Raw genomic sequence first — 14,921 nt, 5'->3', positions numbered from 1 at the left:
ACAGCTGACTTCATGAGAATACATTGGGTTCAATCTAGTGTTTTCAAGGGAAATTCCTCATTATGACTCAAATAAGTATTCTTGTAAATAAGTCTGTTGTTTATCCTGTTTTTCTTAGGGCTTCAGGAACTCCACTGTGGGTTTGTGCCAGAATTAGTGAAACTTGGGTTCACTGGAGTGCATGCAAACAGGAACTCCATGAATTAGAAACAAGTCAGAACACTTTCTTTTCCTAATGCTTGCAGAACAGGAAGTGCTGAGTAGCATTGTGTATATTTGTAATGTTACAGATCTTTTGTAAGCTCCTATGTTCTGGTGTGGGGGCCAAGTTGGCTTGAGAACCTGGGAAAGTAGAGTAGGTTTTGGTGTTGTGAATGGTTTGCGGATTTAGAGGGTTGAAGCCAAATATACTGTGTTCTCCAATGCTTTAGTTTCTTCTGAGCTTTAAATTAGTAACCTAAGGGTTAAAGTTTTATATATATTTATATATTTTTAGGTGTAGTCCTCTCATTAAACTCCCTGGGAATCATGTGATTGAAATCCCAGCCCATCACCACAGAAAAGATCTCCCCTAAAAGTTATGACCTGTTTTGTTGAATTAATTGAAGCACTGTGTATTCTATTCTTATTCCATGGTAAAATCCAGGCTCGCTTGCAGCAGCAATAAGAAAGCATCAGTTTTGTACCCACTGCAGAATGTGTGCTTCTAGCGCTCTTCTTTTGCATGTAATATTAACATTGATCAGTTAAATGAGATAAAATGAAAGTGGCATATTCAATAGTAGGCCCAAATTATGTGCTTATTCTTATTTTAAAATTACAGCTTAATTGTGGAGTTAAAATTTTATGGCAGACAAAATGTTCAGTCAGAGCTGTTTCAATTTAATTTGCCTTAATTTTGTTTTAAAGTTTAAAAACTTGTTGAAGTTGATTAAGGATTTCTTTTTTTTTTCCTTGTGTTTTCAGTTTGTGGGCCAAATGTCGACATTCGCAATGATATCCATGAGCTGAAGCGCTTAGAGAACTGCACGGTAATTGAGGGTTTCCTCCAGATTCTGCTGATCTCCAAGGCAGAGGACTACCGCAACTTCCGCTTCCCAAAGCTCACAGTTATCACCGACTACTTGCTGCTGTTCCGCGTGGCAGGCTTAGAGAGCCTCAGCGATCTCTTTCCCAACCTCACGGTCATTCGCGGGCGGAACCTCTTCTACAACTATGCCCTGGTTATCTTTGAGATGACTAACCTCAAAGAAATTGGGCTTTATAATCTGAGGAACATCACCCGAGGGGCCATCCGGATCGAGAAAAACTCTGACCTGTGTTACCTCTCCACGGTGGACTGGTCTCTGATACTAGATGCAGTGTCCAACAACTACATAGTTGGGAATAAACCTCCAAAGGAGTGTGGGGACTTGTGTCCAGGGACGATGGAAGAGAAGCCATTGTGTGAGAAGACTTCCATTAACAATGAGTACAACTACCGCTGCTGGACCACCAACCACTGCCAGAAAAGTAAGAGTTGAATAGATTGCCAAATTCAAATGCAACTTTTTTTGTGTGTGCCTCTTCTTAAAACAAATAGCTCAAATTTTTTTAAGGCTTAATTCTGCCTTTTCATATAAGCTTTGTTTTAGTACTGTGGGGTACCATTGAAATTAGTGTCTTCTAATCAGTAGTATTTCATGTAACTCCATGGCCAACTCTTTAGCTGTTTCCATAGTGAATATTTAATTTTTCACATTTGAAAGAAAAATCGTGATTGGAGGGTGATAAGTGGTTCAATAAAACTGGAGGCAAGAATAGTTCCTTTGCAGCAGCTGGCTTTGGCAGGATAACTAGTTCAGTCAGTAGTGTTGCTGGGTTCCTGAACGCAAGTGCCTTCCCTCAAACACTGCTTAATGAGAACTGTTCTGTAACAAATCTGTCTGAATGTTCATTTCTTATAATGTTCAGTTTGCAGGTGGTGGCTGTGGGAAGGTAGTTGTGTTCAGGACCAAAGCACCCTATTGCTTTCAATGAGCTTTGGACAGGGCCCTAAGTTTTCCATCAGAATTTGCATTTTGATAGCCTCCAGAGTCCTGTATCAATAAGTTTCACCACTGAAGGTCTTTATTAAGACTTTACGTAACTGTCTGAAATTTTCTCTACGTTAAATAATATCGGATACCTATTCTTGTTGGTAAAATCCACTTGATAGGAATGTTGGAAAACCTTGGCTTCATAAGCCCTTATTTTTAAAAAGCTACTTTTTTAAAGAGAGAATTCTTCCTGATATTTTTTTTTATTATTATTGAGGGGTACGGTTATTGTCAGACTGCTGGTACAGTACTATTAATAATAGTATAATTATCTTTAAAGATATTTGGTCTGTAATGTATAACTAGACAAACATTTAAAACAAAACCTCATCTTCACTAACTCCTCTGGGAAGGGGAAAAATAAGTTGCATCTCTTCCTAGGGTAACCAGACAGCAAATGTGAAAAATCGGGACAGGGGGTGGGGGTAATAGGAGCCTATATAAGAAAAAGACCCCCAAATCGGGACTGTCCCTATAAAATCGGGACATCTGGTCACCCGATCTCTTTCCCTGTAGCTCTGTATTGACAGAACCACTTCTAGATGAGCCACAAATAGTCCATAGTATCATGATTTCTGTTTCCATACTTGCAGCATCACAATAGTGACATTGGTTGCTTGTTGTGCTGATTTAAAATCTTCAGTAACTGCCAATAAGGGAGTTTCCGTCCTACAGGTTGAATGTGCATTGTATGAAGAAGTCCTTTCTTTGGTTTGTTTAAAACCAGCTGCCTATTTATTTCATAGGCTGTGCTCTCATTTTTATGTAATTATCAGTTATGTACATAATTTATGATAAAAAATTAGTCATGGAGAACTCAGGCGTACAAGAAATACTGTATTCTCAATACTCACAAGGACAGAGGAATCTATCTGGTAGTGAAACGGAGCTGTGCGGTTACTGCTGCTGAATGGACAACAACAATGAGAGGTTACTTCAGGTTGTATTTTAAATCCTGGTTGTTAAAGGGGAGCTATAATCCACCATCCTTTTGTATGTCTGTGTAAGCTTCATTTTTTTTTTCAGCAGTCTTGGGACCCTGTTATCCTTGCAAGTGGAATGCTGTGTGTGGAATGCATTCCACTGGCAGTGAAAAGATGAGTCTGAGCTAATGGAACGTTGGGGTCCAGTTGGTCAGTTTTACAGCTGTAGATAATAGTGGACAAAGAAAAGTTCCATTTTAAACTACTTGAAGCCCACAAGGACCCTGTGTGGGGCCCTTGCAGGGAAGGTAAACAAAGGCACTATCCTGCAAACACATGGTATATGTCATGTCTATACTGAAGCTGGTAGCAAGCCTCCCAGCCTTGATAGAGAGACTTGCGTTGGCTGGGATCATGCTACCGTGCTAAAAATTGCTGTGTTTATTGCAGTACCAGCAGAGGCATGGGCTACCACTGAGCTTGGACCCACGGGGCAGGATTGGTTTGAGCTCGAGTGGCTAGCCCAGACTCCACCAATGTTCACACGGCTATTCTTATTGTGCTTACCTTACAAGCCCTTGCTAGCGCAAGTCTGTCTGCCCAGGCTTGCTTCCATCTGCAGTGTACCCTTAGACGTAGGCCTAACTTGACTTGCATGAGGAGTCCCGTTGTGAGTTCAATGGGATTGCTCATGTGAGTAAAATTATACACATCTGTAAGTGTTTGCAGGACTCAGGCTACAGACTGGAATCTCTTGTGGTATTATGTTTGTCTCCTTTCCCTCCCACCCTCCATGATCTTCTACCAAGTGTAGCTAATATATGTCAAGGAATTTTTTTTCTATTAATAAGTCAGTGTTTGTAATATAGTCTGAAGTTTTAAATAGTCAATGAGAGAATTGATATGCTGGCTTGCAATGAAGTTGTACTTGTGTCTCTGTTTGCAGTCTTGTTCTTATCTGTTATGGCACCGTTTATCTCTTCTGATAGCAGGCATAGACAAAAACAAACGGCAGAACTTGGTCTCTTTGCACTTTTACAAATAGGGCAAACAAGCTCATAGTTTACTCAAATCACTACAATTGCACAGTAGGCTTTTTGAGTTTATCCTGTAAACTTCAGAAGGTTATGAGCTCAGCCTATCGGTAGGTGTTAATTACAAGCAATAATCACTGCAATCTTGACTTGAGTTAAAGTAATGATGGTCAATACCAGAGTGTGAGAGAAGTTTCTGTACAAAAGAGGGTTGGAAAAGCCTGAATCCCTCAGTATTTTGAATATCTTGACAGATCCACGAAGATGAGAAATTTAGACACCTTCCCATGCAGTTCTACTCCCCCCGATCGCCCCAAAATAAAACTCTTTACAAGTACCATTGTAGGCCTCTGTTTCTCTCAGTATTTTTTGTAGGAAATAGTCAGTTTAGTTTAAATAAATAAAATAAAAATCCCCAGCTGTTAGGTCTGCATAATTCAGTCTGAATCAGCGAGTCAGGCTTGGTTTGTTCCTTCTAAGGTATTACTACCAATAATAATGGTTCTGTATGGCCAAATGATGTCTTCTGTGAAACCACTTAATTGTCTTCAGATTATGTCCTTGGTGATTCCTATGCAACCTCATTGCCTTTGCTGGCTTTGGAATGTGTTTTTGTTTTGTTTTTTTAAATCTTTTTCATAAGAATGTAAGAACAGCCGTACTGGGTCAGACCAATGCTCCATCTAGCCCAGTATCATGTTTCCCAGTGGTGGCTGGTGCCAGATACTTCAGAGGGAATGAACAAAACAGGGCAATTTTGAGTGATCCATCCCTGTTATCCAGTCCCAGCTTGTGGCAGTCGGAGGTTTAGGGACACTTGGAGCATGCAGTTTCATCCCCTGACCATCTTGGCTAATAGCCATTGATGGACCTATCCTCCAGGAACTTAAATTCTTTTTTGAACCCTGTTATACTTTTGGCATTCACAACATCCCATGGCAACAAATTCCACAATTTGATTGTGCCTTGTGTGAAGAAGTCCTTCCTTTGGTTTGTTTTAAATGAGCTGCCTATTAATTTCATTGGGTGACCCTAGTTCTTGTTATGTGAAGGAGTAAATAACACTTCCTTATTCACATTTTCCACATCCATGCATGATTTTATAGACCTGTGTCAGACCCCACCCCCGTAGTCATCTCTTTGCTTAGTTGACCAGTCCCGGGCTCTTTAATCTCTCCTCACATGGAAGCTGTTCCATCCCCCTAATAATTATTGTTGTCCTTCTCTGTACCTTTTCCAATGCAATATTTTTTTTGAGACGGGGTGACCAGACCTGCATGCAGTATTCAAGGTATGGATGTACCATGGATTTATGGAGTGGCATTCTGATATTTTCATTTTTATCTATCCCTTTCCTAATGGTTCTGAACGTTGTTAGCTCTGAGTGGCACTGCACATTGAGTGGATGTTTTCAGGGAGCTATCCACAGTGGCTCCAAGATCTTTCTTGAGTGGGAGCAGCTAAATTAGTCCCCATCATTTTGTATGTACAGTTGGGATTGTTTTTTCCCCAATGTTTATTACTTTGCCCTTACCAATACTGAATTTCACCTGCCATTTTGTCATCTAGTCACCCAGTTTAGTGAGACCCTCTCCATCTCTTCAATTTCACTCCCTTTTGCCTGTGTTAGCTTCTTAGTGCAAACTGGAGGACGAAACAGAGCACGAAAGGCTGGTGTTATTTTCCTTGAAGTTAGCAGTTCTGACTCTGAATCCGCATCGGAGGTAGATCTGTTGAAAAGATGGGGCCATATTTACATTGTCACAATACCACCATAAAGCTCAAGGAGATCAAATCGGTGAAGAGGTAGTAGAAAGGAATCCTAAGAATAATTGTTGAAGCTCAGGTCCTCATGTGGAAGTGGGAGAAGCGATGCTAGGGTTAGGATAGCATAGGGTGGAGAGCAGAAAAGGAAATGCCACAGCTATGTATGTGAACCAAAGTTCTAATAATTAATAAAGAGGAAGAAACTTGGAACATTTTATTGTTTTTTTAATTGTAACAAGGCAGGGGTAGCAAGGAAGGGGACTCTCTAATTTGCCAGCTATCCATCTAGAAGAGAAACCACTGTCCTTTCTGAAGGAAAAACAAAGGAAGTATACATGTTCGATTGTTTAAAAGGGAGCTTCCTGTTTATCCTACTTGATTGTTTGAACACACTAGCAATGAACTCCTAATCTGGAGAGAAATCTGTACAGAATTACGCAAGGATGTAAAAAAGACTGGAAACTAGGGCCCAGGTTTTTAAAGCTATTGAGGTGTTTCGCCACTCAGCACTGCAAGGCCTAAGTGACTTAGGAGCCTGATACTCATTTTCAAAAGTGAGCTCTGAAGTGCCTAAGTCATCTTTAAAAATGAGACTCTGGCTCCTGTGTTACTTAGCCTTCCAGTGATGCATGGGGAACACCTAAATCCTATTTAAAAAGCTGGGCTTAGGAGTTGAAATATCTTCAAGTCGTTAACCTGCATTTTTTTCTCCCAGTAAAGCCATGAAGTCTACAATATTTTCTGATGAGTTTGTATTCTTCTTTTTATGTAATTTTGTTGTAGATGAAGATGACAAACATTGACATTCCTGTTGCGTGCCATAATGGTGCTAAGTTGAACTATGGAAATGTTGTACGTAGTCTTACCTTCATTTAATTGCTTATCCTTTTATGTTGGTTCCAGCTGTATAATAGGGGGCATGTATTAAGTACCTCTGTCCTTATTTAGAGCTTCCGTTAAAGGATATCAAATCAATGGGTAAATGTGGTGTGGGAACATTTAGTTCTTTCAGCAGGCTGGCTTCTGTTTAATTTTGTCATTGAGCAGAAGTCAGTTTCTGTTTCCTCTTCTTTCTTGCTCACAAACAAAGGAACAGGCCTTTGCTTCCTTTGATATAACTTGCATGGGAACAATGTTGGAGGTGGAGGGAGGAGGGAGACTGGGTAGCAGTTCTGTGTTTTAAAGAGGCAGGGTAACACAGTGACATTTTGATGATATGTAAGCTGCAGAAAATGTCCAACTTTTTAAAAGCTTCAGTGCAAAGTTTCTGTGACTTCTTTGTTCTGCAGCCCCTGGCTGGTCTATCTAGTGCACACTCCTACTTTTAACTGCCCCGAGGCAGGGGAGCCCTCGCTCATTCCCTTTACAGCTCTCGCAGTGTTGGGCCTACTGTTGTCTCTGTGTGCACTTAGTTTTGGTCTGAGCTGAACGGTGCTAGCTGTGCTGCATGCATATCTCCTTCTAACAGCAGAATCACAAAGTGGTGTTGCCTTCCCGAATAGGAGTCTTTGGATTGTTGCCAGCAGCTGTTGTGAGGGATGGGTTCAACGATGGCAAATTTACAGGAGATGGTAAAGGATAGCATCATGTAAACGCAATGGTGACATTTTCAAGGGAGCGCCATGTTCATTTGTGATTTGTCCAACACTGAAAGCAGGTTAAGCATTGTTAAACCTTCGAGGGCTCAGATCAGTTCGTCATTCTGTTTGTTCAAAACAAACCAACGTTTCTCTTTTGTACTAGTCCAGATGTTTGTTATATCTCCTTCAATTTAGCGGACGCAACCCATGGACTGAAATTTCAGGTGACTTCTTCCTAGGCCCAGAACTGCAGATGAACAGTTGTCCTGAATGCCCTGGGTAAAAGGGTTTATATTCTGTCTCCAGCAGGGGAAAAAAAACCCTTAATGGTGAGCCCTGGGCTTCAAAGACAGCTTTCCTTGTGTGTCTAAAGGGCTTTAGCATTGGGCTTTTTGGAGAAAACTAACTGAAGCAGAAGATGTCTAGGTGAGGATATGGAGGCTGTTGGCATCCTTCTCACCTGATTCCTTCTTCCAAAGTGCAGAGGTAAAAGCACTTGGGGCAATGTCTTACGAGCACATTCTTTGTTCTAAAGATTTTTTTTTTCTTTGCATGATCACTGTAGTCAGCAGTGAGTATATGGGATTGACATATGAATCAGCCAGGACAAAGCTTGCCTTTGTAACACCATTTGAAATGACTCATGATTCCTCACCCCCTGCCAAGTCATGGCATTTTGTCACCAACTGTCAAGGTGGATAAGGTGTTAAAAGGCCTCAGGGGATCGAGAGCTTGGCTCCTGCCACTAACCTCTGCTGTAGAGGATCTCAGGTAAGCAGGCATTGTCAGGAGACATTGCTTTTCTAATGCAGCAGGTCTTGCTTAATTTGAGACACTTTCAAGTGTTACAGAAACTTCCTGCTACACTTGCTTCATTAAACAGTTCAGGGAGAGAGAATGCCTGGCCCTGGTAAACTGCACCAGAGAGCTTAATGTATCTTATCAACTTAGAGAATCAGCTGTCTGTTTCTTTCATGGCTCAGAAGAACAATAAAGCATGCAATACTTTGTCAATGGGGGAAGAGAGATTTCAGTAGAAAGCCGTACTTTCTTCCTTACCTTTTGCAGCAGAGACCCTATGAATGGGTGGATGGAGTCTTCCTACCTTCTTTCAACTAGCTGAACTTTTTGTTTCCAGGTGAACCAGCATCTGATAACTTTCTAGCAGACCTCTTGTGATCACGCATTTCACTGATATAGTGTCTTTCATTGGTGGATCTCAGTGTGCTTTATAAGCACTAATTAATTTAGCCTTACGGCACCCCTGAGAAGTAGGTTAAGTGTCAGTCCAATTTAACCCTGAGAACGGAGACGCTGGGTGTTCGTGACTTGCCCTAGCTCACGCAGCAACCCTGCAGAGAAGCAACAACATAGCACTGGTACTAGTGGTACGCAGGGCTTCATTCCTGGACTTTATTCCATTTGCTCATTTCCATTTATGCCCTCTGACAGGTTTCATCTTCTGAAGTATCCAGGCTAATATATGGACATTTTACAGCCATGTGAGATGAGACATGTATTGGGTCAGCCGTACATCTTGTCACCAAGGCCCTTGCTTATAGCAGAAATGACCAAAACTCTGTGGACTCCAACACAGTGAATAACAAACTCAGTGCAGATAGTCTGCACACATGACCTGAGTTTTTTTGGCAGGGCAAATGTTTCTTCTCCTTTTAGTTTCTATCTGTCTAGTTAACCTATGTTAGTATGAGTTTTAGGTAACAGCAGTTTCATATGCACCTTAAGTGTATGGAAGTTTTATCAGGTGGTCATTCTAGTCTGCATGAATTGCGAAACTCCAGTTCTCCTGAATAATCTTGATAGCTGCATACTAGCCCAGGAATCCAGCATTGTGAATTAACCAGTTCTCTCTCAATTTTCAATCTCAAGGCATTCCAATTTAAGATCTGTCAAAAAATCCTTATGTTTTGGCTTAATGCTCTTTTAGTTGAGGAGTTAGCATGGAGGTCCATGGTCTCAACTGCTTGGCCTTTATGTATTTGCATAAACTGAAAATATGCAACTCTTAAAGCCGCTTGAAAGGTTAGTGTGTCCCAGTCGCTGTCTCCTCCCTAAAAAGCAACAGAGGGTCCTGTGGCACCTTTAAGACTAACAGAAGTATTGGGAGCATAAGCTTTCGTGGGTAAGAACCTCACTTTTTCAGATGCAAGAGTTGGGGTGGGGATTTTGGGGAAGGGGTTGGAATGGGGGCAGGGAAGAGGCAGGGCAGGGGAGAGGGGCCTCATGGAAGGGGTGGGGTGGGGGCGAGGGCGGCAGGGGGGTGGTATCAGTAATGTGGCTCTCGGGCCAATGTACTAGTCCCCGCATTCTCCATTGTTAAGACTCAACAATTCAACGTTAGATGCTCCCTCAGTGATAAAAACAAATAGGATTTAGGGGGTGGGGGGGAAGTGGTTGGGGAACTTTGGGTTTAGCTGTCACAAACAATTTGCGCTTGAGCTTGCTTTTTCTAGCCTTTCTTTATTATCCGTTGGCCAGCCTTTCACCTGTCCTTAAGGGGAAATGGCTTAGCTGAAAACCAGCCGTGTGCTGTCTAGGCGGAATGGGAGGATATGAAAGCTGAGTGTCTAGACTGCTATGGAAGACCTTGTAAGAGGGTAAATTATGGTAGGTAAGCGAGAGGGATGTAAAACAAAAAAGGAACCCTGCCTCTGCAAATGACATTGCAGCGCGTCTGTTGAAGTTTGCATGGTAAATGAGACCTTGAAGCTAACTTTGCCATGGGCATAAGCAAGGGCAGATCTACTGACTTCACTTGGGCGTATGCAGTCTCCACAGTTCTTTACGTGTGGTAATATAGTTGGGTGTAGAAGAATGATTTCATATGAAAAAAATGTTTATATAGGCATATCCGTGTATGTACAACACTGCACAAGACAAACATGGAAAATTTCCTGCCCCAGTGTGTGTGAGATTGAATGCTGTTGAAAGTGAAGAAGGGAACAGTTGAGGCATGTGAAGCTGATGGTTAAGCAGATGGCTGCTGAGGACAAAATATTTTTAATGAAAATGGACCTTTTTGTATCAGCCTGACTGTGTTGGTGGGGAGAAGGGAAAAGTGGCCTGGAGATCACTTCTATTAAAATCACTAAACATACAAAGAAAATAAGGTGATGTATTTTTGGAAATGGTTGGAATCTGCTCCTGTTTACACAGAGCCCAAAAGATTTAAACAACCTTGAATAGGGTTACCAGATAGCAACTGTGGAAAAAACGGGACGTGGGGTGGGGGGTAATAGGTGCCTATATAAGAAAAAGTCCACAAAAAGGGGACTGTCCCTTTAAAAATTGGACCTCTGGTCACCCTACTCTTGAAAGGTCTACTAGTCTGCTGGTGCCGTTCAACATAGTTTCCTGGAGTTCAGGGGCATGTCACCAGTTGACACCAACTGGGGATCCAGCTCTGTGGATTCAGCAGGGTAGGTGGAGTGAACCAGGTGCCTGGATCTCCTGTGACTCTCTCATTTCTATTCAGGGTGTGTTCTGTGTCCTCTAGAAATATTGAATGTTTGAAGTATGCAGCCATGAATAGAGAGGGAAGGAATTGTTTGGAGCTGGAGATGCTGAATCAGATCATTTGGATCTATTATAAATGGCAACTGCATATGTTTTCTTTTAATTTTTTTGCTTTTTGGGGACCCTGAAAGGCAGTGGAAACAAGCCATGTCAGCAACAGCAAAACATGTTTAAAAAGCCTTGGTTTTTAATAAGAAAATTCAATTTGAAGTAATTTGTAAATCTGGGATGCTGATTTTCTCATAGATATGCCCTCTTATTAAATGAATGAGCAGGATGGTAGAAAACCAATGCCAAAAAGGCCCTGTTGGTGTGTCCCTGCAACAGGGTCACTTTTTGAGTAAATAGGGGAAGACTTGCAAAATCTGAACCGAAAGGAACTGTGTGTTTAGGCATTTCGTTAGCATTTGTTGTTGTTTAAACTGTTCTGAATGAATTTTCTTCCGCCTTTCCCTCTCGTCCTGAAAAGCATGCTCGTTAGCCAAAGGTTTCCCAGAATTTTTATTATAAGGCTGTGAGAGCATATTTAATTAGTAGGTTGGAATGGCTGCAGAACCGTTCAGGCCAATCTGTAGTTAATTACTGTAGGGGTGATGTATAGTCTGAGAAAATGGGTAAAATTAAACAAACTTATATTTACTATTTTTCTTTGTGCTGTAACAAGATGCCATAACCTGATAAGAGTATTGTAACTTCCCAAAAATGTTGTTTGTATCGCCTAGCAAGCGGTGGGCAGTGCAAGGTCCTTCTCGAGTTTGTTTTGGCACAGGGATAATTGCAGTGTTTTAGAGAAGACTGTTATTTTGTTGGAGATTCATGCTATGAAATTTCTAGTCCGTGGGATAATTAATAGTGCTTTTCAGGGGAGGTTAGTGTGCGACAAAGTTATACAATTTAGTAGAAATGCGTTTTTAATTTGGACCATCGGCCCTTTTGTTGGCATAAAAGATAAAAACTGCAAAGTGAAGAAACCAGAGTTAAGAAATGAATCAACCCCATCTAAGAAATTTAGTTTATTCTGTTCCTTTTAAAATCCAAATCTCCAAAGGAAGCACTATACTGGCAGATTAAGTAACCCCGTACCTCCCTAAGAGCTAAGTGTTTATCCTCATCTAATGGATAGATCTACTGAGGCACAAAGAGGTTAAGTCACTTCTCCAAGGCCACGTAGGCAAGTGGGTGAAAGATCTGGGAATGGAACGCAAAAGTTCTCACTGTTAGTTTAGTCCCTGTTATGCCTTTTGGTATCCTCCTTTTAAAATCAGAATGATCCTTTTCCTCCCCCCCACCCTTTTTTTTTGGGGGGGGGAGAAAGAAAATATTAAATACAATACACAGTATATGTACAGTAATGCAAAAACCCTGGTTTGAATGAAAGTAGTGTAGTGCAAATTATAAATTTTACTGCTAAACGTATTCGCCTGTTTTGTTCCCAGTGGTAGAGGTGTAGACTCTGGCATCTGGAGAGGTATAAAAATTACAGTTCTGATTAGGAAGAATTGGGATTGACAGCTCTACAGTTAATTTACCTTGCAACAAACATTCTCTGGCTCAAAAGTGTAAATGGGAAAGCAGGTTGTACACGCAGTGAAAAAGAACACACTGTGATAGAAGCCTGGTCCCAGAGGGCTAGCCGTTTCAAAGCAGGAATCTCCAGATCAATATTATGTCTGTGCTTCATTATTTCAGGCCTTTTCCTCAGGAAATCTTTATATATGTATTTTATTGCCACTGGAACACAAATTTACTCTGATCATCTCCCATACCAAACCACCACCCCTCTCCAAAAAGCTACTACAAAAATATAATTGGAAACTGCAGATGTTTTTGTGGCAGGTTTTCATCCCCAATTTTACATTTGTACATATTTTAATTCCTAGTACATCTTCTGCTGATGAAAGGGCAATGAAGTCCGTGTCTGTGTGTTCACCAGGTAATATAAAAGGATTATTGAGGAATAAAACAAACATAAAAAACTACACCACATAAATAATTAGAAATACTGCCAATATGTCTTTCCAAGCTTAATACATAAATCAAATATTTTTAAACTTTACAACACTCCCAAAATGTTTCCAAAGAGATTTAAGTGATTGGTGCTTCAGGCTTCAGAAATCTACTTGATAATGTGAGACTGACTAGCATTGGTTATTTTCCAAAAATTTAATGCTTGGTTTTACTTGTGGTACTTGTCGAGTTCTTGTTCTCGAGAGCTTGCTTTCATGCTAGAAGAGCTTGGGGAGGATACTTAGAGTGTTTGGAGAGGTTTCTTACCTCTTGTCTAGCTCAGTGCGATGTCAAATCTGTGGAATTACTTGAAGGTCAGATATTCAAGTATATAGATATTTAATCTGTCTAACGTGGACTTCAGGCTTCACTGACATATATCAGACAAGTGTTTGATGATAGAATTGAATATTGCACTAGAAAGCTAGCAACATACAGTGTAAGTCTTTAATTTGATGGTAAATTTGCAAAAGAACTGGGAATGAGGAATGGCCAAGGGGGTTACCGGGAAAATGTCAGGGAAATGTCAAGTGTAAAACCAGAGGAAAGCTGTGCTTTTCAAATGTCGTAGGGACAGCACAGGCACAGCTCGGGCTTAGAATTTTCTGTGATTCTCTTAAAAACATTTGTGACTCTCAGATTAAAAAAAAAATAAAAAATTAAGCCCTGGATAGAATGTAAGGTTTCTGGGACTTGAATAACTGGGATTACTTTCCTATTTCCTTTTTCACTTCCTCCCACATGCAGTTATTTAGGCATGAGTTGTCCTGGGCCATCTGCATTTTCATAAACTTTTTTCATGTAGTGAGCAACAGTTTTTGTTGTTGATCAGTGATGAAACAACCTTTGTGTAACCTTCCTTCCATCTAATAGTGACATATCCTTCTTAAGTCTTTGTAGGGCTCTGCGACTTAACTTAAATGTTCAGGTAACAGTCCATTAACACAGGTTGTTGAGGTTGCATGTTGTATTGAAGCAAATCGAGAGCCCAGCGCGGAAATATTTTTTTCCACTCCCCTTTTAGTTTTCAACGTGTTGGAAAAAATTTACAAGTTTATCAAAGGGGCTCTAAAAATTAATCAGCAAATAGTTTGCCCACTTTGAGGTTATAAGCATGTGAGGTGGCTGTGTGGTCTTCTTTCCTATTCCTTCATTTTCTTCTTATTGGGCAGAGTGAACTTATAGTTACCGCCCCCAAAGCTTAATTTTGCCTGCCCCTGACTAATTATTAGCTAGGTTTGTATAGCCCTTGACAAAGTAATTATGGGCATCCAGGAACATGGCTTTAAGATTCTTAATCAAGAGTTTTGTACTTTTTAAAATTCGGAATAATACAGGTCTTTGACCCTTTGTAAAAATCTGTTTGTGATTCAGGAGACTTCTTAGTAGTTTGCTTTGTCTCCACTTAAAGTTCAGCACACGCTTTCAGGTGGCTCAGCCGGCATTGTCATCTTCTCACAAAGCTGAGCAAAACTTCATCTTGTGTTCCAAGTGAAATGACCTTTCTAGTTTTTTCTTAATGTAGAATATACAGTTCCCATAGAGTCTTTCAAGGGCAGACTTAAATGTTTCCCTTCTTATTAAATGCTCCTATCGCTATTGCACTCTGTCAGTCTCCAAGATTCCTCTAATTTACCTTCCACTTGGGACTTACTCCAGTTTTTCATGGGTGTAACTGAGATGAGAAACTGCCTGTTCTCCCCACCTCCCACCGGTTGAGTGACCAGACATAAAATTTAAAATGACTAAAGGTTATGGTTTTGGGAAATGGAGCTTAATAAGCATGTTGAAGTGTTGAGTGTGCAGAAAACCCCTTTTATATAAGTGCAGATCTTAAGAGATGTTTTTCTGTGTATAGAAACTTCTTGTATAGGATGGCAGGAGAAGTTTGCAGGGGTATTGCCTGTCTCTTTAAGTGGGTTTATAATTGGCTAGGAATTTTTGTCAGCTTAGTCACTGCAGCATTGAGCGGATGAGGGGAAAAAAACCACAGGC

General features: G+C 40.8%; 1 protein-coding gene across 1 annotated transcript in view; it reads left to right on the top strand.

Moving 5' to 3' along the window:
- Positions 1-14,921, top strand: part of IGF1R (insulin like growth factor 1 receptor) — a 271,670-nt gene that overhangs the window by 32,556 nt on the left and 224,193 nt on the right. Inside the window, exon 2 of the mRNA XM_034784959.1 lies at positions 967-1,512. Within this exon, the coding sequence (XP_034640850.1) occupies positions 967-1,512 (546 nt within the window). The remainder of the gene's footprint in view (positions 1-966; positions 1,513-14,921) is intronic.

This window comes from Trachemys scripta, chromosome 10 (genome assembly GCF_013100865.1).
Source record: "Trachemys scripta elegans isolate TJP31775 chromosome 10, CAS_Tse_1.0, whole genome shotgun sequence".
In the NCBI taxonomy this organism is placed as follows: Eukaryota; Metazoa; Chordata; order Testudines; family Emydidae; genus Trachemys; species Trachemys scripta.
Note: the sequence above shows the minus strand (reverse complement) of the source record. Positions and strands in the feature narration are given on the sequence as shown.